The sequence below is a fragment of the Lipophrys pholis genome (assembly GCF_963383615.2).
Source record: "Lipophrys pholis genome assembly, chromosome: 16".
Classification (NCBI taxonomy): domain Eukaryota; kingdom Metazoa; phylum Chordata; class Actinopteri; order Blenniiformes; family Blenniidae; genus Lipophrys; species Lipophrys pholis.
The window spans coordinates 12096657-12121497 of NC_137634.1; the positions used below are offsets into that span (position 1 = coordinate 12096657).

Genomic DNA, 24841 nt, shown 5'->3' on the forward strand with positions numbered 1-24841 from the left:
GGCCAGCGCTTCACTTACCACTTTTATCACAGGCTGCAAAAAGAGCTACAGAACTACCAGCTTTCATGTTTTTTGTTTCCCCCCCCCCCTTAGATTTTAGCTCTGAAACTTTCTTTGAAAACGAAAGGTTAAAAACGGTTATCGCAGCAGCTGTTTATCACCACATATGCAAGCAGTCATCCCACTCACAATGCAACTTTGAGGGCAAAGTGCAAATACAGGTTATTTTCTCCGACGGGTTCTTCGACATCAACAAATGCACATGCAGGTTGTTTTTAAGGGAGAAAGGGAGTCAACAGGATTTGGGAGGTCTAGGCAGAGCAGGCTTTTTGCGGCTTTGCATTTGACAAAAACAACTTTTCGGAGCCGTCATCATTCACTTTGACATTTCAATGCCAATTCTGCAAAACCCGGCCTACTCAATGAGCCACATTAGCATCACTGCATGCATCCTTAAAGTGCAGTTTCCGCAAAAGCAAAGAAATGATTTAGGGGGTAAATAAGCATAAAATCCATGCACTGTTTGGATTATCTCAGTCAGTGCATCACAGTTTTATTTCATGAACAGATTTGATTTTCTTGAAATTCTGACTCTTCCAAAGGTTCATTTTGGAGAAACTAAATTCATTCAGATGCCGTCAATACACATCAAGATTCCCTATTGTCAAGAGAAAAGTGCACGGTAATGTGTTGCACTTCCATTTATTTGTTCTCCATTTACTTTTGGAAGACTCATGAAATAAGTAGAGATGGGATATTTTAATGTGGGCAGATTATTTCCACAGACACAAAGCACAAGCTACTTACCAATATACTTCAAACAGGAAGAACATTTGGGGCAAAAAAAAAAGCTTTCTTACTGTCTCACACAGACTAATGGATGGCGTGTGGATGCTGAATTAAAATAAAAAAAATCAATGACCTTGACAAATATGGTTTTACAGTCACAGTGCATTAGTAGAAGGATACAATATCTTATCGCTCAGTCAAGCTTGAAGCCTGCAGCGTTTTGCTGCTCATACAATTTGAATACAACTTTTTCTCCTCGTGCAATTATAGAAGTTGAACAAGTCTTAAACATACATAACAAACATACACCATCTAAATTAGACCATATCACATTTAGAATGAATGCAGTTGGAAGATTGAGTGTTTTTATACTGATTTCGTCTTAAAAAAAAAAAAAAAGAGAAAAAGCAAAAAGTTCCTGCTACTGTAACACTTTAGCGGGGGACTCACCCCACACTTTGGAAACCTGAAGATTAAGTCTCAACGAAGTGAAATGAGTTGAGTTGTCAGCAGGCAGTTCATTTGCATTAAAGCTGAATCTGTAGTGTGGCCATTGATCTTTGGAAAATGAAATGCAGCCCGTGCACACTTTTCAAAGTGGCGACCTTGATGTTGTCCCGTGAAAGGACATGAAAGGGAAGGGTTAGGGTGAGATTAAAGTGGAGCCAGGTACTGCCCCAGCCTTAGAATGGAACTTCAATCATCAGCAAGTAACATAACTATGGGTCCCGTCTATTACAGCCACATACTGGATCCATACGCTCAGGTACTGAACATCAGCTCACAATTAGATTATTGGATATGCGAAATTCAGTCAGAACTATACAGGTTTGTATGCATTCAGCACACGCAGCCACAAAACTTTTTTTTTTTTTATCATCCCAACACTCAATTAAAAATGTTGCTAATTTTAAAGTCTCTCCGCCAAAATGTCAACGAGGCTCCGCTCAAGGCAGGGTGGCTATCACTCTCTGGGTCTGTTAAAGATCAAGTGCTCATCACACTGTCTGAGTAGACTGTGAGCACTTTGAAATTTGAGGACCATCTTTAAACATACGCAGACCGTTGATATCCTTATCCCCAATGGTTTGGTATAATGGAATAAGGAGTGGCTACTGAAAGATAACCCCTGCGGTCCTGAAGCAGCGGTAATGAAGGACAAGCCCATTTATATGACGGCCGGCACAGGCTGCAACAGATTCTGAAAGCTCGAATCACATATGTGAATGTAAGAGCCATAAACATTGAGTGAAAGAATATGTTTGTTGCATTTTCCAGACATTTGGTGGTTTATTGCCGATCAAAAATGCAGTTCAGAGTCACATTAGTGTGCCGAATTTTCCTGCAGCATCACAGCCTTTGATCCCAACTATCAACTCCAAACATTGCAATTTAGCTTCAGTTCCACCACATTTATATGCAAACTAATCTAAAGCACTCACTTTGCATAATTGACTAATCAAACAAGAAGGAAATCATTAATGAAGAGAATGAAGCACCAGTCTCTTTGTAAAGCAGCAACTGTTGCATATTATGTGTGAATATATCACATTCAAGACGCAGAAAATAAACAAACTTTGGAAGTCGAAACTGCTCATGAATACAAAATACCCACTGTCTTTTTGGGAATGACTTGAGGAAACCATAATATGCATCAAATAAATGAATGTTTGAATGCGAATAAGAAAAAGTAGTAATTTGAATATTTGACAATTATTTAAGTAGTACACAAATATACACAATTGATTGAGTTTGTGAGGACGCAAGCCCTGTCTTTAAATGCATGAGTAAACAAGTCAATTACACAAATAAAGAAAATGATGATAATTCTCTCGGCCTTCGAAGTTGGACAGTTTACTTGACATGCATTCAGCGTGGAAAAACAAACAACTTTAAGAGTCTGCTAGATATTTGGCCTTCAGTAGACAGATGTGGCTCACACTTTGTAATGGCTGATAAAAATTGTTTTTTTTCATTATTTTTATGCCTCTCAAATGTGTTATGTATGTGTTTACCGCACCCCTGTGACAGATACATTTTCAAGTGAGAACACAGCCCACGGGCTAGACATTTAATTTAAAGGTACAATCGTTTTTTTTTTTCTTTCTTTTTTTTTTTTTTTTTTTTATATCAGAAGGTTGCTCTGTAGTATGCAAACCATAATTTGCTTTGATGGTTGTGATCAAAATAGCACAGAGTGTGCCACAGCTCTGCATACTCATACGTGAACTGCACTGTTGCAGACATCACTTGTTTTTTTTTTCACTTTGCCCATTGCTTCATTTGCATTTTAACAGGCACAATAAATCATGTGGCATGTATTCAGAGCCGAGGGTGGTTGTTTTTTTGTTTTTTTTCCCTCATCGAGTGCTCTCACAGAGAGAACGCACAAATCTATGTGTCAGGTTGAACTATACAAACATTTCTCTTTACTTGGCATGTCAGGTACAGTAGAGAGCTGGCTCCCCAAAGGACCACTGATAATAGCCTGCATGTGATAAACCTCAATTTCAACAAAAAATAAAGCACACGATCCTGAAGAATCAATACCTGGTCATTGTCCAACATTGACCATCTGTTGGACCGTTGCACTTTTACGCAGAGGGATAACTTTGAAAAAGGATGTTTGTTTGCATATCTTTACAGCACTGGTACGTGCATTGAAATAGAGGCTGTGGACTCCAAACTCGGGGTGCAGGAAACTGTTTTAACTTACTTAGAAGTGTGGTGATTATTTCAAATCCAGCAGCTTGTAAAGACATTAGATTCAAGCTGATGTATGACACAAACTTTTACAGGTGATATATGGGCGCAGCTATAAATAATACAGCCAAGTCTCAATGAACCTATCCATCAGAGCGAGGAGGCAGAGTTTAAGACATTTTTTTTCCCCTCATGCTTATTTCACCAGAGGGGATGCATAATGAACCGTCTTTCTGCGCAATGAAGCGCAGTGAGGAATGAACTGCACCTCAGAGCTAAGAAAGTAAGGATGCAGATATAGAATAACACACCGCAGAGGACCAAAACACGGTGTTGCTCCATCTGCCAAGAGGAGAAACAAAGTGCTGAGGACGAATACGCTCGTACCGCACACAGAGGGAAACAGTGGTTTGACTGCCGGAGTGTAAAAATATTTGTTTGGTTTTAAGTAGATTGAGAATCAAGTAGCAGGAAGAAAACTGCACGTGAGTGATGTTCGATTTCGGTCCTGACAGGGTTTACAGTCCTGCATGTTTCGGATGTCTCCCAGCTCCAATACGCCTCAAATCCAATGCATCATTATCAAGATTTCAAGAGTACGACCATGTCTGTTGGAGATGTGATGACAAAACCATGCCGGACTGAACACTGCTCGAACAGTTTTTTAAAAAAAAATATCTATAGGATTGACCTGGATGCTTAAAATACAGATCATCAACATATGAGAGTTGTAAAGCTATTAATGGAATCACGAGTGCATCATCAGTGCAAAAACCAACTTGCTAATGAAGATAATAAAAAAACAACCCACTTGGTGGATGGTTTCATACATATCATTTAAGCTTTTTCTTTTTATTCAGTTTTTTTCTTTTTCATAATGCAGGGCTGGACTGGCTATCATGAGCAAAGGGACATTGGTCATTTTTGATGTGGTATGACCAGCAGTGGGGTTTAATAACATAGAAGAAAGACTGTATACCCGGTGGAGAAAAGAAAAAAAACAAAAAAAAAACAGCGAGAGCGTGGCTGGAATAATAGAACAGAATAACCCCCAGACGATTATTGCCCCAAATTCCCATCCTGAAAGAGTGCCCCACTCTGTCCCTGCCGCAACACCATTGCCTGCCGCTGATTGCATGAGTGCACAAGAGATGAACGTGCACACCTTGAAAACACCTTTCTGCATCCATTTTCAATTAAATCCCTGCTCCCTTGGCCGTTGCATTAAGCTTCTGTGAAGTGAAATATGCTTCTCCAGCGAGTCTCCTGTCAAAGCGCCGCCACAGTGAGGCACTGCACCACCACTGAAACTGCATCGGCATCAGGCTCGGTTTTCCTTCAGGTAAAAGGAAGCAGAGTGACTGATCAAAATGGAAACTCTTCATGCACCATGGAGTGTGTGTGTGAGTGTGTGTGTGAGTATGTGTTTGAGCAGAAAAATGAAGGTGTCACTTAGTGGTGTGGCAACAACTGCAATTTGCAACATTTATTTCTATGAAGAAGAGAATAAAGTCAACGGCAAATTATTCACTTATTAAACATGATTTCACCATTTATGTATTCTCAAGGGGCTTTACACGATCAGTCTTGTTCACCCATTCGCACACTGACAGCGATGACTGCCATGCAAGGTGCTCAGCCTCCACTGAGACCAATTTTGGAGTTCAGTGTCGTCACCAGGGACACTGTGAAAAGGACAGGGTTAATTCTGAGCTAGAACCAAACACCTTGCAATTGGAAAATGACCCACGCTGCCAACTGAGCCACAGCTGCTCAGCGAAATGACGAAGCTTCAGTAAAAAAAAACATTTTATTGTAACACAGTGGTCGAAAACTGATTACTGTCATAGAGATAATTAGCTTTCAGGCTAATTCATGCTCTTGATAATCATCACAAAAGTTATTTGAAACCGGTCTCCTGCAATGAAATAACCTCAACTTTGAGAAATGAAGATAGCGGACGCGCGAGGCAATAAACGAGCGTCTCTTGATGACGGGGTAAATGCAACTTGTTGCTCAACTTCTTCTACAAATCTCGATTTGACTTTAACTTCCAAACATCGCATTAATCACATCCAGCTAACAAAGCGGGGAAACATGTCGCAGGGTGTGCAAACAAGAGAAAACCTTTCATTCCAGAGCAGCGGCAAGTGCCTTTTCCTTCCTGGAGTCTGCACGCAGTCGTCGGCTGCACCAACTCGGCTTCGGGGAAGAGGAATATTCTGTTTATATGCAATGCAAGTAATGTGTGATGCAGACGTCTAGATGAAGATCCTGATTAGCAAAAATGAAAATCACTCAGCACTGATCAGCACTATCATTACTCAGTAGGCACTGATGAACAACAGGAGGGACAAAGTGACAAAGAACATCTCAAGGGTGTCGTAAGCTCTTATTTTCCTTCTGAAAGAACTTAGCTGAGATTAAACTGCACTGCCAGTGATAATAAAGTAAGGGAATACAAATCTCATTTTAAGACCCTAACCCGGAGAAAAGAAGGCCGGGGGGGGGGGGGGGGGGGGGGCGTATTTCATCGATGGAAACGACACAAAGAAAATGATCCATTGGAGAAAAAAAAAGTATAATATCGCCATGTTTCTTTTTGCTGATGTTATTCCTCCTTTGTCTTCTTTTTCTTGTTTGGACAAACCGCATTACCACCATTTTTTTTTTTTTGTAATTCGAGTTGGAGGCGTATGAGGTCAAATCAAACAAATCTGATGATGCCTCCATGTCCTGAATCACAGACCCCGGGAGCCTCTTAAAATGCATCTCACCTCAGCATCCCCGCAAACGCCTCCATCAGAGGTTACAAATCGCGTGGAAAAACCTCTGACATTTGCTCATTTGGAGTTGAAGAGCTCTCTCTGCTGCAGACGAACACTCCGTCAAATGAACCCTTATGAGTTTCTGTTTTTCAAACGGGAAGCCGGGCGCATGGTAAGTTTGATGTTTAAGCACTCACTGCTCATGAGAACATGTCTGATGAATGTCCTCTTTTGGTAAAAGACTTAATGATTTCATTTTCTTTCTTTTTCTTTTCTTTTTTTTGCCTGTGTTTCAGCTGAAGTATGAGAGAAGAGATAGAAAAACTCCCACTTTAAAAGTCATGAACGCTACAAGAGAGGGCTTTTTCATATCTGACTCTTGTCGTGGAGAAACGCAGCTCCGCTGTATGGTTTGGAGCACCATTACCAGTTCGACTTTGGGTCCCACTCAGCTGGAGTTCACGATAAATGAAAGATGAGCGGCTTTGAAACAAGTGTGGCCTTCGGTCTTTGAAGAAAGCGGCCTTAAATATTTATGGCTTGACCACCACAATGCAGACTTTCTAATATTGTCCTTGTCAAGACAGAGAGGGAGAAAAAAAAAAAAAAAAAAGTCAAAACAATCACCATTCAGATCTGTGTGATTACTGAAAATGTATCAATGCTTTATTAATTCTCTCACATTGAAATGTCGTCGATAATGGCTGTAGGTGAGTCTAGCCTCTTTTCGTTTTATGTATTGCATCCCGACGCCGCTCATGATCCCACAGCATTTTGATGACATTTTGGAACAAATGGAAACTGTATAGATGGCTTTTGAGTAAACTAAACACTGGTTGGTCAGTTTAAGTATTTATCGCGTCTTGTTGTCAAATGTTACAGACCCCGTGAAACGATGTCCAGACGATATTCAATTCCATATTTCGTGTGAAAACACTTCAAAGTAGAGGTGAGCCTGATCCATATTTGATCGATGCGTGCTATATTTGCATTGCACACCCTCACCAGTTGAAGCTGACATCCCTGGAGGTGTTGATGCAAAGACACATTGTAAACTTGCAAATGCAGAACAAGTGCGGATGGGCATAGAACTTGTGGCTTCGACACCAAATACTGTAGCTCCATTCTTTTCCCGCGCTGTACACACAGAGAAGAGTGCAATATAAACACTCCTCAATCTCCTTGCACTTGTGCAAACCAACCAGAGAGTGAGTGTGCAGTATTCCGATGACTCAAGTTTCTGGTTTTGATTCAAACACGTGTCCATGTAGACTGAGTCGCAACCAAACATTCCAATTGGCTGCAGAATTTAGGCCCCGCCCTAAAATGAGTCACTGGACATTTGACCCCATTTTATAGGAAGAGAACAGACTAGAATTTGAAATGAAGCAACTTCAATACGTTTTTTTTAACAATTATTTAACCTGATCAAGAGGAAAATTAACATTTAAACCAATTAGTAAAACACAAAAAATGGAAAAACACATTTTTTTTTTAATCTAATAGGATCTTCAAAGCATAGCGCCTGAAATTTCCCAAAATAATTGTTTTACTTCGATCTGGAAATGAATCATTGGAACAAATGCCTAAAACGACATGTGTTTGTGTTTCAACAAAAACCTTCAGAGTCAAGTGAATCAAGACAAAAACTAATAAATGAAAAAAAGGGTGTGCCAGCGTGCTTGCTAATAAATGATAACCACAAGCTAATGACGGTGGGATTTAATGACAATGGAAGGTACAGATGAATGTGTTGTGTCATCAGATCCGGATACTCACATGGATTATTTGAAAAGGAAGTTATAATGAGCTCGGTTATTCAATCAAAGGAACTTGATTTACCAAATCAAGTTTTCTGTGTCATTTCTGTCTGATCACATCATCGTTCACACAGTAGTTGCATATTAAAATCGGAACCGTTCGCCGAGCTGCTGCAAAGCCTCTATACAATATCCAATTTTCATTTGTTCCTAAGTCGGGATGCATCTTGGTTTAGGCCACAGCCTGGCTTCCAAATCTTTCGACATCTGGGTTTTAACAGTCATGTTGGTGCAATGCAACACTGAATGCAGAATACAGACAATTTTGTTAAAGCTCCAGAGAAGGACAGCTAAAGGCTTCACAATCAGCTTCCCAGAACAGTCAGGAGAATGTCAACGCCGCCATGTCACATATCCCAGTGTGTTTAGTCGCTAAAGCCTCAGAAAGCCATTAACTTTCGTGAAAGAAAAAGAAAACACAATTTATTTCAACCCTACAATGGTTACATGGAAATACACTGATATGCACTTACAAAAATGTCTCAGAGAATAAAATAATTTCACATTATTGAAAATGAATTTTTTTTTTTGTGTGTGTGTGTGTGTGTGTGTGTGTGTGTGTGTGTGTGTGTGTCTGTGTGTGTGTGTGTGTGTGTATAACAGCTGTTGCGTTTGCATTTTTTCTTTCGACATTTCTCTGCTTTCAGGTAAAAAGAGAACATGAGTTGTCAAAATAACAGCTGATTTCTTGTATTTCTCCAATATCAATTTGAAAAGAGTATGTACACTTTGTCACAAAACATGATTAGTTTCTCTGCACAACTTTCTGTCTTCTCCTCACAAGGCGGTTACACAGCAATGTACTTGAGGGTGAGCATAATATAATGTCAGAAAAGTAAGAAAGTGTCTCTGGAAATGAATGAACTGACCGTGACCAATACTACACTCCTCCACAAAGTGTTACCTTCCTTGGTTTTTTGAACAGCAGGACATTTCCAGTTCGTAGAGAAACAGAAATGAGGCACAGCATTTGTACTCGTCTCCTGTTTAACACATTCATAATGCTTGACTAAGGAGCTTTGAAGCAGCTGCATAGCACATTCATGAATACTGGATCATGCCTTGTCTCCGCTTTCATGCAGTGTTCATGCTTTTTAATGTCATTTGTGACACAACAGTGGAATGACGTGTCTCTTTTAATAGGCAATAAAGTCCAAAATAAAAATCTCTTTACGATTGCCATGTGTAGTTAAACCATTGTAGACACTCAATTAAACAGTGTAAGGTAATTATTCTATTTTTTCACCCCTCTTCAGGTCACATTAAGGCATTATGAATGTGTTACTAATCAAATCTAAAACAAAGCTACGATACTTTGTCTACAAAGTGTTCTGGTAGAGCACCCGAGTCCGGCTTGTAACAATTGACAAAAACCCTCCAAATAATTCCCTTTCTGAATCCAATAATATCCAACATGAAACAGATGAAAAGAAAAGATTAACAGAATCGGAAAAAGAAAAGAAAAAAAGAAAATCATTTCGAGAATGATGCAAGTAGTGAGCACCCTGTAATAACGTCATGAAACCAATGTCTTGACTCTTCATCATTTTTTTTTCTTCTTTTTTTTATATATATATATATATATATATATCTATATATATATATATCTTGTGTGTGGCTGCACAAGGGTCAAAAGGCATAGAAAGCAAAGGAGTCTGCGCCCGGAGATTTTAAAGGCTCAGACTATCCTCTTTCTCCTTGAATGAAATCAGTTTATGAGAGCCAGAGTGCAGTCAGCATGGACAGCAGAAGAGCCGCCAGACTGTATTTCACACATTGGCAACCAAGGGTAGCTGAAGACCAACAATTTAGAAATATGTATAAAAAAAAAACATCCACAACAGTTTTTCGGAGCGGTCATCACAACAATACAGTGCGACAAGAAAAGAAAACACACCAAAAAAAAAACCAAGCACAAATAGAGAAAGGAATTTGTGTGTATGGTAATGTCATGGTCCCAAGGTGCCCAAGAAGATCACACATGACGACAGGAGAAAAGGGGAGTCAGGAGAGAAAGAGGGGGGAAAAAGAGGGAGAGAGATAGAAAAAAATAGGTCAGAAATACAGAAATACAAGTCTGAAAGGTTATTAAAGACTGAACTGAGGAATAAAAAAAAAAAAAAGGAAGTCTACGTTTTGAGGATTGAAAGAATAAAAATAGGCATAGCATGTTAGTGGCACGGCAGATGAGACATGGTTCATGGTGAGCATGGGTGGGGGGGGGGGGGGGGGGGGGGGGGGTCACACAGAGGAAGGTAATGGGAAATGACATCAGTGAGGAAGACGATTTACTGCGATCGGGTCTCGGGTTTTTGGTTTGAATTATTAGGTTTGTTTGGTTTTTTTTAATTGGTCACGATGCAAATCAGTAGCAGAGTTTAAGATAGATGGAAACCTGCAGGAGCACACCCACAAATAGTCAGGCTGTCTCTCATTCCAAATGGCCAGTGGTGTAACGTAAGACACACACATACACACATTGATGTGTTCACTTGGTTCAATCAATTATTTTATGGAGCAATTTATGGAGCAATTGCACATACAGTAGTGTCTTGATTTTGCCATGTTTGAAATGCAGATTCTGAAAAAAAAAAAAAAAAAAAAATGTCCACGAAGAAAAGCCACACGACTGTCCAATCAGCAGCTTCCTTCGGCTTGCTTTGCTCATCTAACACAAGCGACTGTTCGTAAATTCGGCGCATTTCAAACGATTTACATCTCGCAGCTTTGCGGATACATCCTTAGAAAGTGTTCAACTCATTATGCAGATCAAGCTGTAATCTGGACTGCATTATGTTTCCTTCAAAACATTTTTTGATTTTTGCAGTTTGGTGGAATATGAATGTGACTTTTTTCTTTTTTTTACTGCTACAAGAACGCGAGTAATCTCCTGAAAGATGCACGTATCGTGGCTCCGACAAAGGAGCAACAAGTCAAACACAGGAGCGCGTTGAACAAATGCGGCAGCTATTTTGTGGCTAAACAAAAAAAGGGAACCATTACGGTGACAGACTGTTATGCTCCCACTATTCTTCAGTGGCGCGGGTGCTGAGATGTCTACGAGTAAAAATACTTCTGTTTACTGTGACTGTGCACGCAAGTAGACAAGGGCTGGTGGAAATATTCACAATGAAGCCACTTCTTCTGAGATTACACCATTACACCACTGGTCATGGCAGGGGAGGGGAGAAAGGCCCATGGAAAAAAAAAAAAAAAAAAACAACAACAAAAAAAAAGCACATCCAAAATCAGAAGCTGGTTATGGACGGTGAAGTCCACGACATGAATGAATGGATGACCGTATGTTACAAAACCTTGGAAGTTATTAGTTGTCAACCTTAGCTGGGGAGATCTGGACGTGAACTGCGTTTTTGTTTTTCTCTGCAGCGATTGCAGCGTTTTGTCTCCTTCTGATTTACCATGAAATTACCACGCATGTGTAGGGAAGGCCGGGACAGCCGCGACCATTTTTTTACCTCTCAATATCTCAGACTTCTTGTATGATAATTCTGCCTAAATTTAATACAAACTAAATGCTATTATCAGAGCAACACAAACAGATAATGAATCTCAAATAGTAAGAGTGAATATTCTCTTGCATATAGATTGGTGCAGACTGCACCAAAGTATCTCAAATACATGTCTGGAAAATCTCTCCTCCCTCCGTTCTGCTGTCAGTAATTGCAACTTGGTTAGCTGAAACTGACACTGTGGTCACATGTAACATTTTGAACTCATTGCAGCGGTTGAGCTTGTTTGTGTCATTCACTTAATGAACAGAAGAAACATAAAATGTTGGGAGGGCAGACCACAAGTTAATGCCATTTAATCCTCGCTCAGGCTCTTGTGAGCCTGCTCACCTTGCTAACTGTTAAATAAGTAGAATCTATGTATCGAGACACAGAAGAGACAGTGTCTGCACTAATATGCTTGTTGATGACATGTTCACGAGTGGATCAGGTGAAGTCTAACTTGTTCCAGAGACATTGGAAGAGTTACGACAGTCCCCTGCCTCCCCGACCTGCCCTACCTGTGGTAATATTGTTTTTTTTGTCGCAGCCGATTCAATAAATATGTTTGCGCAAAGACGAGACAACCTAATGCAGAGATGTATTTTGGAAACTCTTCAAGCTACGGAAGGGCATTCAAATTACCGGGCTGAATATATATTTTGTGTGCACGGCTGCTTTCTCAGCATGGGTTTGAGACACAAAACAGAAGAGAAATTTCAACAGATTGAAACTCAACCTTGCGTCAACGCTGCATTCACAGTGCATCGAGCTGCAGAATCAATTGGGCATATAGAGCCAGTATACAGTATATTCACTAGAGAAGCAGCTGCTATGAGTGAGCATTACCAAGAACAGCTGTGGGACTGAAAGTGAAATCAAATGCAGATGTTGCTGCTAAAAATAAACCTAAGCTATTTCCCATGAGCCTTGCATTGATGGAGAGGGGGGAACAACAGCAGCAACTTGGGCGCAGTACTAAAATATTCCAAAATCAAATTTTTTTTTTAAGTAATTAGCAGAATTAAAGGGGGACTGACTTGGGTAAAGCCCATGTGAACTTCTGCTGTGTCAGAATTATAAGTGATCCAAACCTCCCACTGCTATGTGGCTGTTGCCCAGAAAGCGCATGAATTAAAGAGGGAAAAACAAAGAAACAAACAAAAAACAGTTTCTTCATGTGCCATGCACTGGCAGTGACGGCCTTTTTTGGATTCTCCAGTAAAGAACAGCAAAAAAAAAAATTTAATTAAAATTACAGCTGGAAGTGGCACCATGCAAAGACTGCAGAGGGCTGCATCCCCACCTAACTAGGCCACACACTGTATATTCAGGCCAGTCATGGATCTGATCTGTGAGACCCACTAAACCAAGGCAAGTGGGGGGAAAATGCATACGTGTGGAAAAAGGCAATGAAGTATTCGAATATTAGGAAAATTAACAGATACAGAAATAATAAGTAAAAGTGGGAAATGACTATATTATATATATATATATATATATATATATATATATATATATATATATATACACATATCATATTAAGGATTTAAATTGTATAAAATTGAGGCGTATAAGTCTTTAAATACTTTATGATACAAGTCTTTTGTTTATTTTCTACATTTCTTAGGTACATTATCAGTTCTGCATTGCACAAACTCAACTACATTGATATGTGCAGGCAGAATGAGAATAACTATTTCCAGGGATATAAATGCTTTGATGGTTTAAGAAAATGCCTTCCTTTAAAAAAACAACAACAACACACTTAGGAAAAGCTGCAGAGACGCTGGCGTTCGATCTGCCGGTGGTTCTTGTGTCTCGATGCTAAATCAAACACAGTTCTCAGCGTTCCCTGGTAAGAAGCCAGTGAGGGATGGCAACTAACTCGTCTGAAAAAAGCGACAGAACGACAGGCGAGAGAGTGCTGAAATTAGAGGTGAGGATGGTGAGAAAGATTGGACGACAGCAAAGGGAATCGGCATATTTTTCCGGGAGATGAAAAGACATTTGGATATGAAAGCGCTCTGGCTTGTTAGGCAGCGCGGGTATGGCGGGATGGGGAGGCAGCCCGAGTTAAAAAGTGCACTTTACACACAACGCAGCAACAGAGCAAAGGCTGACCGTGACCACCTGTGTGGAGAAACATTCGGGAATAAATGGATAACATGCTCTGGGTCTGACTGATGTCTGCTCTTACTTTATTGCTCACTGAACTTGAGCGGTAATAGTCACCTTGCTAAGAATCGGGAGAGCTGAAAAACCCTGCTGGTACTCCCCCCCCCCACCACCACCACCCTTATCTTTACCGACAGAGCCTCAAAGAAAAAAAGAGAGACAGTGGCTGTGCCTCTGCTCGGCGTATGGATTCACGAGTTATTGTTGATCTTGCGCAACCTGGGCTCTGAAATTTTGTGAGGTGAGCACAGTGTTTTAAAATGCAAATAAGGTGCTCAGTGCATGAAGAAACGGAGAAATGAAGGGATTAGGTGGAGAACACATAACTAGAATGGAACAAAAAAATTGAGGAAATAATAAAGTAAGGGAGTAAAGGCCAGGGGTACAATAAAAAAGGAAGTTCAGAAGACTCAACTTTCAGTTGCTTCAAGGCTCCTACAGACTGCGATTTAAGCCGTCTCAGTCTATTACCCTTCGGCAGTGTGCAACGAGGATAGGACCATAAGTTTCACCGCATATTCACTGAATTCTCTGGAGTGAGGTGACCACTGCTACATGTACCTCGATATGCAAAAGTCATGTACTTTTACCACAAGTGCATTTACAAGAGAAAGTAAAGTCAGTCGCATGATCCAGCTTTTCCTGTCGTAGTTTCTCTTGCCCGGCCTTAACTCTAAAAGGGAGGCAGAGCTTCCAGCCATCAGACCAGTTTCTATTCTCATTTATTCTATGCTGTTTCTACTTTTAAGATTAGCCTTTAAACTATTCATTTCCGTTAAACTTTAAATTGAAGCCGGCTCACATCATCCTGGACCATTTTCCAGTTGAGCTGCTATACTGCTAGGAGGCCTTCTCAATGCACTGGGCTTCTCTTCTCCTATTCAGCTTTATAAATTCCCGTTTACCATTGCATGTCACTAACATGTCTCTTCTCTGCACCTTCCTGCAAGAGCGCCGAAAATCTCAGAGGATTCGTGATCTGGGCATCCTAGCGCCATCAAGGAGCATGTAGATCAAGCCTCACGTCTGATATCGGCTCGGCAGCATTTTAACTCCATTTAAACCTGCAACGACCCTAAACTACGGCCGTCCTCAGAGCGCTCTCGCTGTACGGCATAATATCAGATCAGAAACGCCACCATGATTGCTTAACTTTCCGTTGAGACGGCCAAAACCGCACACTGTATGAAAGCCTTACGTCTTCTGACAGAGATCAAACGAAGGAAAATCCTACTTTTGTTTTCGATACTGTAAAAAAACTTACGTAGAACAATTTCAAACTCTCATATTTCATCTGTGATAATTCCTGTGCGATCTCAAACAAAGAGACGCTTCACTAAATGGAGCCACTTCGTTTCATAAAATGTCACATCCAGGTCATGCTGGTGTAACACCTGTGTCCTTCCCAATGCTGAACATATCAAATTCATTTCATGGTTTGTGCTCATGTCAATTTCTGGGAGCGCTGGTGCAACTTCTTGTTACTTTTTTCAAGGCCACATATTAGACACATCCCGGAAGATGATACAGCTCTTGATTTACACCTCAGTGAGAATTGCATCACACGTTTCCACAATGTCACCAACCGTGTAAAAAAAAAAAAAAAATGACACACCTCCCCAATGGCAGAGACAGATGATTCATGTCAGACCCCACAGCCGGCAGGCTTTAAAGTAAGAAGCTCGAAAAAGTCGAGGATCCGAATAATAGAGCCTTTTCTGGTCACGGTGGAAGCCTACGTGCTCTGTGGCTGAGGTGTGTGTTTTTGTGTGTGCGTGCGTGTGTGTGTGTGTTTGTAAATGTTTGGAGTGAGATGATGAAAATGGTACCTGGGACGGTGGTGGGCTGTATAGCTGTTTTGAAGGAGAGTATGCCAGGCTTAGATTTGCCCTGCTGATTCTCTGCCACCACAAGAACCTCATACTCTGTATTCCAGTCCAGGCCGCTCAGCAGTACATACTCACTGCCGTGGGGAAGGCGGATCTCTGGTTTCCAGTCAGAGACACGCTTCTAGGAAATGGAGACAGGGAAAAACCTTAAAGCAAGCCAGAGAGCTTCGAGCGACTCTCCTATACAGACACACTGAACATGAACATGAATTCAAGGCTATTTAATCACACACCACTAAAAATGCTTCTTCTGCATGAGTTGTTCTTTTATAACTGTACCTAGATCCTCCATTTATTGGTTCTGAGCAAAATCCTAACCTGCAATGTTATTTATTCCTATCTATATAATAAGAGCAACCAAAAAAACAAGAATAGTAGCGCATATGCCTCTGCGAACCCGTTTTTACTCCATTTGTTTGACAGTTTGTGTCAAAAATCCAACCAGTTCTGTCTAAACTGGAGCAGCTGGAGGTAGGTAATGCTTCTACATTCAGTCAAAAATAGCCCACTGATTGAGACTGGCCGTCACAAAGGAAGGGGAAAAAAAAAAAGCTTTCTCCCAGTGAAACAGGCTCCAGTCTCTCAGTCCCTTCTCGCTTGTTGTTTAACAAAACACAGTTGTCAGTATCCGCTGGTGGGAAGCCAATTAAAGATTATGGCTTGCTGGTTTGTCAATCGAACCCTCACTCTACAGCGAAAACTGATAAATGGGTGGAAGTAAAAAAAGGGCGCGATTTGGTCAGTTTGTGGTAAAAAAAGAAAAACCTAATATAGTTTTAAACAAGAAATTAAAACGATATTGTCATATTTTAATAGTCTGGCTGGCAATAAAAGTACAACAAATACAAAAATATACAGGAACAATTAAAACATGCAAATTCGATTGGAGATTGTATATCCTAGGATGCTCTGTGGCAGAAACTTTATAGGTGATGTATATTCAATATTATTACTTTAAATGAACAAAAGTGAATAGACGATAGATACATTTTTTTTTTCCATTTCAGAGTTTTTCAAGTCCGTAACAGTTAAACACAATTATAAATTATTCATGAACAAGTATAAAACTAAAGTAATTGTCCATAATTTATAAAATTGTTTATGTGTTTATCAGTCATTTGATTTTTTGATAACTTTAAAATATATTTTAATATTTAACATTTGAATGAAAATATTTAATATCTGTGTATTTTTATATATATATATTTATTGTTATTATTATTATCAGCTGCTTTGATAACTGAATGTCCCTATGTGGAATGCATAAAGTGTCATATTCCTTTATTTTCTTTAAATTCAACACGTTTCTCACTGGATTACTGGATTATGTTGTATAATTCTACTAGACAGTCAACTGTCATCAAAATACTTTTCAAAGGACCTTTAAATCAAACTGGCCCCATAGGAGTAACACTTTTTTTTTTTTTCGGGCCCTCACAGTTATCAAAGTTTCTCATTGATGTTGTACACCATTGAGTACTCTAAGCCCACAATATAATGTCCCTTTTTGTAAAAAAAAAAAAAAAAAGATGACTTTTGTGTACAGTGCATACAATCAAATATGATCTACACTTTCAAGTGAAATGCACCAATCAGGTGCTCTATTCGGACATGTTCGATAATGCATTCCAACAGCTTTAGATTTTTCTGTAAAACCAATGCCGGGTTATAAACAAAAAATGGAAATAAGCAAAGTGGTAAAAAGTTACCTCCTTGCCCAGTATACTCACAGCCTTGTATCTGACCAGGTAATGTTTAATGGGGGAACCGCCATCGTCCTGCTTGATCCAGTTGACCTTAAAAGAGTTGCCCCCGTTTTGGGCCTTGAACTCTAGTTTGGGAGCACTGGGTTCCCCTATACAGGAGAGACCAAAGAAGTACAGTTAGTTGAAAAAAAAAAAAAAAAAAAAAACACGACAGTTGACACACGAGTTGATTGAAGGGCTTTGACTCTACCTGCTGTGCTCAAGTGTGCTTGTGAAGGTCAAACTGAAGCTAAATGTTGAATTGATTGTTGACCAGGCAATCAGAGGAAGCTGTCATTGTAGATGTAGCGTTAATTACGAGGCTGTCCTTTGTTGGTGTAATGTAATTCAGAAGGCTTTTAATCTAATGCTTACACAGCAGGCCCAAACAGCGCCAAACAAAGATTAGGTTATAGTTTTAATTAGATTTATGTTAGTTTATGATATCATCTAATCCTCATTCAGTGTCTACCCTTGTCCAGATCAATGAATTAGGTGTCAATATTCATCAACTCACGGTTAATACTTTATTTTTTTATTTACTACTCGATGTGTTTTAGGATTATCAGCATTAATGCACCAAGGTTGTGGCTTCAGGCTAACAAGAAGTTTGACGAGTTTTTTAGGAAATATTGAGATTTGCAGCTATGGAAATAGAAAAGAAATGTAACGATAATCCACAAGAATTTCCACAAGTAGCTGCCTTTCTTTCAAACCCTTCATTATCATCAATGCTACCTGCTCTGAGAAGAGCCTGAAGGTTATGATTCCTGAAAGTAATTAAGAAATACTTTGACATTGCCATAATCCCAGCACTGAAAGGTTGGAGTTGATGAATGGGCTGCCAAGAGGCTGACTTTCACACTTGTTTGTTCCTTATTTCCTCACTGCAGTCACTGTTTGTTTCTTTCATTCATGGACGACTAAATCGAGTAGTAATTTGATCCAAATTATGAAACCCTTAACTATGATTTTAAAAAAAAAGGAAAAAAAAAAAAAAGAAGCTGAATGTCAAGTGAAACCCCTAAATCACCTAAACGAGTTAAATTTTGACAATTATACTATGTAGACATTTCTCATTTAGATTTGACAAAACTAATAAAAACATCCTGAAGAAATGTTATTAATATAAAATCAACAGTATTAGTTTGCCAGCTTCATAGATATATAGGAAGTACATACCACTAATTTCCTCAAAATTAAGCAAAGCATGCAACAAAATTCTTTTTTTTTTTTTTTTCAGGGCACCTACTTAAAGTATGTGGGAATTATAATTTGAATCTCCAACTGTCAAACGCGCAAATAAATATTTACAAACGCAGCTCAAGAGTCATAGAGTTGTATTAATGTGTTGGTTTTGAACCACATAGCAATACACAGTTTAATATGAGAGCTGTTCTTAGGGAATAATTTGAATTTTTGGAATAGTTCCAGTTATTAAAGTTTATGTTAAACTATGTGTTCAATTTACATCACTTTACTTTACATCAACCTTACAATAATCGCATTTACAGTTTGTAGTAAAGTCTTTGAAGGAAGCCACAATGTATTCCGTGTAATTCTGTTTTCAATGATGTTTGACTCGTTGAATACAAACACATTTAAAATTCAGAGTATCTGACGATCAAAGTCAGATTTAAGGTGGATTATCCCTTTAAGGAACAGAGAGGAGCAAGCTGCCCAAGAAGGTGTTGTTATCCTTGAGGCTTCTCATTATCTGCTCTGTCCTCCTGAGTAATGACTGCTGGGTCGCCGGATAATGAGCCTGTAGGCCTTGATTGGACATGTTACTCTATTACTTTTAATAACATTTACACAGTCTTGAGGGAAAGAAGGTCAATGTGTTTTCTCTGTGTGTGTGCGTGTCACTGGCTTGTACTCTCATGCCTGTGTGAGGCCTGAAAGGGTGGCGACTAATAACCAAAACTCATCAATTATGTACATATTGGTTACACACACTTAGCCTCATCATTATGTTATTAAGTCCACTGGCTCCTGGTGTTACATTGTGTGCCCTTTTGCTAACAATGTGACAACAACAGCCCCACAAATAGCAGAAAACACTGTTGGCATAACATTTAAGGTCTGAGTTCATGCTTTAAATGGGAAAAAAAAAATTAAAAAAGTGATTAAACAGGTTAATAAAATACTTTGCAGGTGCTCCAAATGATCAAAAAGTCACAAAATAATTCCAGGATTTAACATTTTGAACACCAGTGTTAGTGGATGGAGTGGTTATTGACGTGAGTATCTATGAAGGCACTTTTTTTTTTCTCACAGTGAATAATCAACTGAGCACACTGCCTGAAAACTTCTACCCGACAGGAGTGAGCATGACAGAAGCTGAAAGTGAACCAGACAATATTAGTTAGTAACAGCAGCAGTAAGATAGTGGCAGGCAGGTTTCGCTACATTGTTATATACAAGCAGCATTCTGGGTTAGGTACATTATTATTCTGAGAAAAAACTAAAACAAAAACAAACAAAAAAAAATGGAAGAAAAAGAGCTGTTAGGATAAAAATATTCCTCCGTGCAGGCTGGAAACTTTAAGCTGCTGCTGCAACACATTCGGAGTTGGGGAACATGTGAAACACCACCCATGGTCTCACACCAACAGGCATGTGGGTGGTGTGGCTCAACATGTAGCCCCAAAGCTATGGCAGCACGCTGCGTCTTCTTCCAGCATACATTGAGAGATAAGAAGAGAAAGTTAATCAAAAACATGCTTCGGGCGACAGAAACCCTTCATTTTGGTTAGAAAACCTTCGAATACGATCAGTTTTGTTTTGCAGACGTATATAATCTGAAGCTCTCGAACTGGTTTCGATAAGGCTTACAAAAAATGATTAATCCTGTGTAGAGGAGAATGACAGGCAGCTTCCATTCGAAGAGCATGCTTCCAAGTGTAGCTCGTACAAACTTTGCATTAAAAGGCAACATCTGGGCTGAAAGGGATCATGTGGGCCAATGTGGTCTAGAAATCAACACCTTGTTCAGCTGAAGGGGGCCCTGGCAACACAAACATCCTTCTCCCAGGTGGAAGAAATGAGCTGTACGGTAGTTGTGGGAGGCTGATTGAAACCAACTAGATTTAGCTGGAATCAGCACGTATTACTTTCCCCGGAGACAAACTCCTTAATTAAGGTTAGTTCTGCTTGTACTCGAGCACTGCACAGCGGGAGAGGCGTTGCGTGAGAATGGGGGAAATGCGGCCCCTCCATCGGCTGCAGAACACGAGTCGGCGCTTGTGGTCAAGATGGTTGAATCAATGCAACAAAAGGTTGCAGAGAGCAAATCGCTGCTGCCCGTGATGAAAGCACCACACGACCCGCACTTATGTGGTTACAGTTGATTTAGTTTTATGGGAGATTTGTTAATGAAATGGTTATTTTTTTAAGCTTAGCCTTATCTCCACTCATAAAGCCGAAATAGGGAAACTTTACAGACGTTTACATTTTGCATGTCTATACAAACTATTCTACCGAGGAGACATGACACCAAAGACATTGACACATGCAGGCAAGGACTGATATTTTCACTGGAAAACAGCAGACCCGGATGAATGAGGATGCAACAAGAAAGGGGAAATAGAAACTTGCATGCTGCATTAATGAAATAAGTGGAGTCCAATCAGTGCAACAGTATGAGCTACGTTGATCATTTAAAAGAGAAAAAAACTGAAGAAATTTAAAAAAAAAAAAAGCTTTGTGTGAACCCATTCAGGGGTGCGTGCGATGCAGAATGGCAAATAGCCCGTACATTATAACTGAGGGGGGAAAATGGGCCAATTCAAAGCCAATATGAATGAAACTGAAAAAAGAAATGTTAGGAAATCAAACACGAGATGAATATTTGCATTGCAACGTAACTATTAACCCTTTTGAACCTGAAATAGGTCGCTGAATTCGCTTGAAATATAAAGGGGTCGAATTATCCAATTTGAACGAAGCTGATCCGTTAACTGTAACCCTGGGTTCACCCGAAATAAAGGACGAGGCAGTTTGAAGAAGTAAAAATAGCGTTCCCTATCACAGCAATGATAAATCTACCGAGGTCGAGTAACGTGCAGATACTGTGTTACTCACCACCTCCAATCAATGTTTTTGACTGAGGGTAAAAAGGATTGAAACATTTCTAACCAGACATGACTGGCTGCTCTATCCCCTCAATATTCTGCAAAAACTACACAACAGCTTCCAAGGAAACAAATGCAGAGTTGGATTAGAAAGCACAGATGTTCATTTCTAATTCGATCTGCGGCATCTGTTGCATCATTTGAATTTCCTCTGCCTGAAATAAAACTGACAGATACTTCTGCATATGCCCTTTTCCAGAAAAAAATAAGTGGAGAAATCTGTCCAAACACCAATTTATTCTGCAGATAATCACAACCTCGTATGAAATTGGACTCGCATAGGTTGTTCATGATGTAAGTCATTTTTTATCTGCTAACATTTATTCTTTAAATCTGACCTGAAAGATACAGTTCAGGAGATAGTCTTGCGCTCTACATTAAAGCTTGGCCATATGTGTCCTTATATGACCTGATATTAACATGCAATAACGTGTGTAATCACTTCAAGAAGACCAGTGAACTACATTTGGCAAACCCGGTGCTTATTTATCAAATTGTTCTCAGATTGGGTGTAAGGTATGAACCATTAAGGCACTCAAGGGGAAATAGTTGTGTTACTTTGTTCTGGGTTCAACAGAAGGAAAAAAAACAAAAAAAAAAAAACAAGCTTTACGATGTATGGAGGTTATAAAATACCGATGCAGCCATGTCTACTACTTGTTGACTACTTAGTTTACGGCACAAGAATGGAGAAATTTGTTTAATTTTCTCAAGGTGGCGAGAACAATCTGACCAGGACATTTCAAAACTTCATGGAACGTTTAAGAGCAGAACTCCCGAAGGGAGGCGTAGCAAAAAAAAGAGTGAACTTTTTCCACCTTCAATCATTTCTCTCAGCCATGGGACAGAAGACATTTCTCCATTCTTGCAAAGTATGTCTAGACTTTTAGGAATGACTTGTGTGAGGAAAGAAAAAAAAAAACAATAAAAAAATAGGTGAAATTAAATCTGAAAATGTTGCAATGTCTCATCTACACATCTTAATTTAAGGAATGTCTCGTGAGGGGTTATCGCTAATCTGAGGATCTCAAACTAAGCAAAGGAGATTTACCTTCTGTTGGCCGGCGAAGACGACATCGTCAGCACCATGCAAGAGCCACATGACAAAGTCACATGATGTGCACAGACATGATCGGTTGAAAGGAAAAAATAAAGGGAGGGGAGGGAGGGGTGGAGGTTTTTTTTTGGGGGGGGGGGGGGGGGGGGGGGGGTTGCAGGGAGAAGTAGGGGGGAGCACATGGGAAACATACAAAACATTTTTGAAATGATGAAAAACATGTCAACATAATGAAACATAAACAAGAATGTTAGGGACAAAATGAATAAAACATCACAACCAAAAGAAATACACAAATCGATAGACAGGTATTCTTATACAGATTAATACATAACGCAGTTAGAGACTCAGTTCTGGTTGGTTAAAACATGTAGAGTGAATAGCGTAAAACCGCAACTTCAGTGTTTTAAGATCAATTGTATGTCTAAAAAAAAAAAAATGACAACCAAAACTTCACACTCAGAACGGCTTCATGCATCCAGTCAGAAAGGGTTCTTTTGCAAATTTCCTGTATCTGAATGAGTTTGATGAGCTCTCACAGCATGGATGCATTTCAAGACAAATTAAGCACAACAACAATAAACGATTACAACAATACATCTGCTGTATTCACGGGGATCGTGAGGAAAATCGAGGAAACTCTGCAACAGTGACGCTAAATACACAAGACAGAAAGGACAACGTGGAGACATAAAAACACTGAGGATGACACAAAGACGGCTAAATCTGATGTCTTTTATTTGATTATGGTTATTTCAAGTGAGTACAAAGATGGCACCTTTAATGAGTAACAAACATGCAGTCCTCATTTAGCAGATGCGCCACGCATCAGTTACGCCTAAACTCTACACACAGCAAAAGCTACTCTGCTGACCTCAAATGCCATCGAAGGCGCAATAAGCAGTGAGACAAGTTAGCTGATTAAAGGTGTGATTAAGGTTAGGATTTTCGGAATCGTGACAAAATAGCAGCGTGGGCTTGCAGGTGTTGTTGATCCATGTCAGTCACCACTCTGCTTCCTGTAGTTCAGGAGACTCACACACACACGAGTCTGCATGGAAAACTGCCAAATCTCTTGGTGTAAGGTCAGACCACTGGTTGAGGCTGTGCCTGACCTGAATGGATATCGGGACAAGACGGCACCACTGAGATGACTAAAAAATTTAAAAAAAAAAATGCGACTTTATAGAAACAAAGCGTTTCCGTGGAATGTGACAAAATGCAGATGGTTTGTCGGGATGCTGCCGCATACTTTATTAACATTCCTTTTTATTTTAATGTATGTTAGTCCCAACATTCAGACTCAACATATCATGTGACTTTGCTGAATTTTCTTTCACGTTCAACAAAGTTAAGAGGAAGCAGCATGTACAGTGAGCTGCGTTATCGTCTGAGACCGGGTTTGAATCCCACTTCTCCGGGTGCATGGTAGCAGATTAGCCAGGGTGTGGCTCGGACTGTTAACGGAAGCAGCTGCCATTCCATGCAGTTTAATATCTGGATGCTTGAGCCGAATGTGGCTGCACGTCATGCTTAGCTGCCTGTTTGCCTCCGCCGCTCGGTCCAGTGGGGCGCGGCCAAATGGCCGTAAAGCATCGCTGTCAGTGAACGGACGCAGACACGAACGCTAATTGGTTTAACGGCCTCATATTTCTGGTGCCGGCTAGCATTTAATCGTTCAGCCGCCAAATTGCGCGCGGTTTGCACAGGGACAGAACGCGGTATGGTCGGTACGAGATGCACGAAGAAAGCCTCTTGTTGTGCAAAGCTGCAAATGGAGTATAGTCAAGCTATTCCACATGCGAAAATAAGCCAAGAAAAAAGACATAATTTCTAAATGGATTAGTGATTGGTGGTGGAGACCATTAGTACAGAACCTAGGATGATAATTGGAAGAGTTACTACTGGCAGGCTGAATATGGTTTAATATGGTCTTTATCTGTGTGCTGAGGAGATAAAATAGTGTGGAGTGGTTCTTGGCTAATTCAAGACATGAATATTTGTCAGGATATGAAACGAATAGAAACGACAGTCGTTTATTCATGACACCAGTAGCAGATGAGGCGATAGTGAGAGAAACCTGGTTTTACTCAAAGTTTGGCAGTTTGCTGTCAATCAACTGACTTTATACATTATCGCGATGTCCGCCGCTCCGGCGAAACAGCATTGACAAAATAATGCTGAAAATTCTCCAGCCATAGATCGACTGAGAATTTCACTTTGACATTCGCGTTCACACAAAGTCAC

The 24841-nt window shown here is 40.0% G+C and overlaps 1 protein-coding gene across 1 annotated transcript in view; it reads right to left on the bottom strand.

Annotated features, from left to right (window-relative positions):
- ncam1a (neural cell adhesion molecule 1a) overlaps positions 1-24841 on the bottom strand; it is a 279302-nt gene that overhangs the window by 10166 nt on the left and 244295 nt on the right. Inside the window, exons 16-17 of the mRNA XM_080483150.1 lie at positions 17387-17511; positions 15597-15777 (exon numbers count right to left, since the gene is read on the bottom strand). Coding sequence (XP_080339276.1) covers positions 15597-15777; positions 17387-17511 — 306 coding nt within the window. The remainder of the gene's footprint in view (positions 1-15596; positions 15778-17386; positions 17512-24841) is intronic.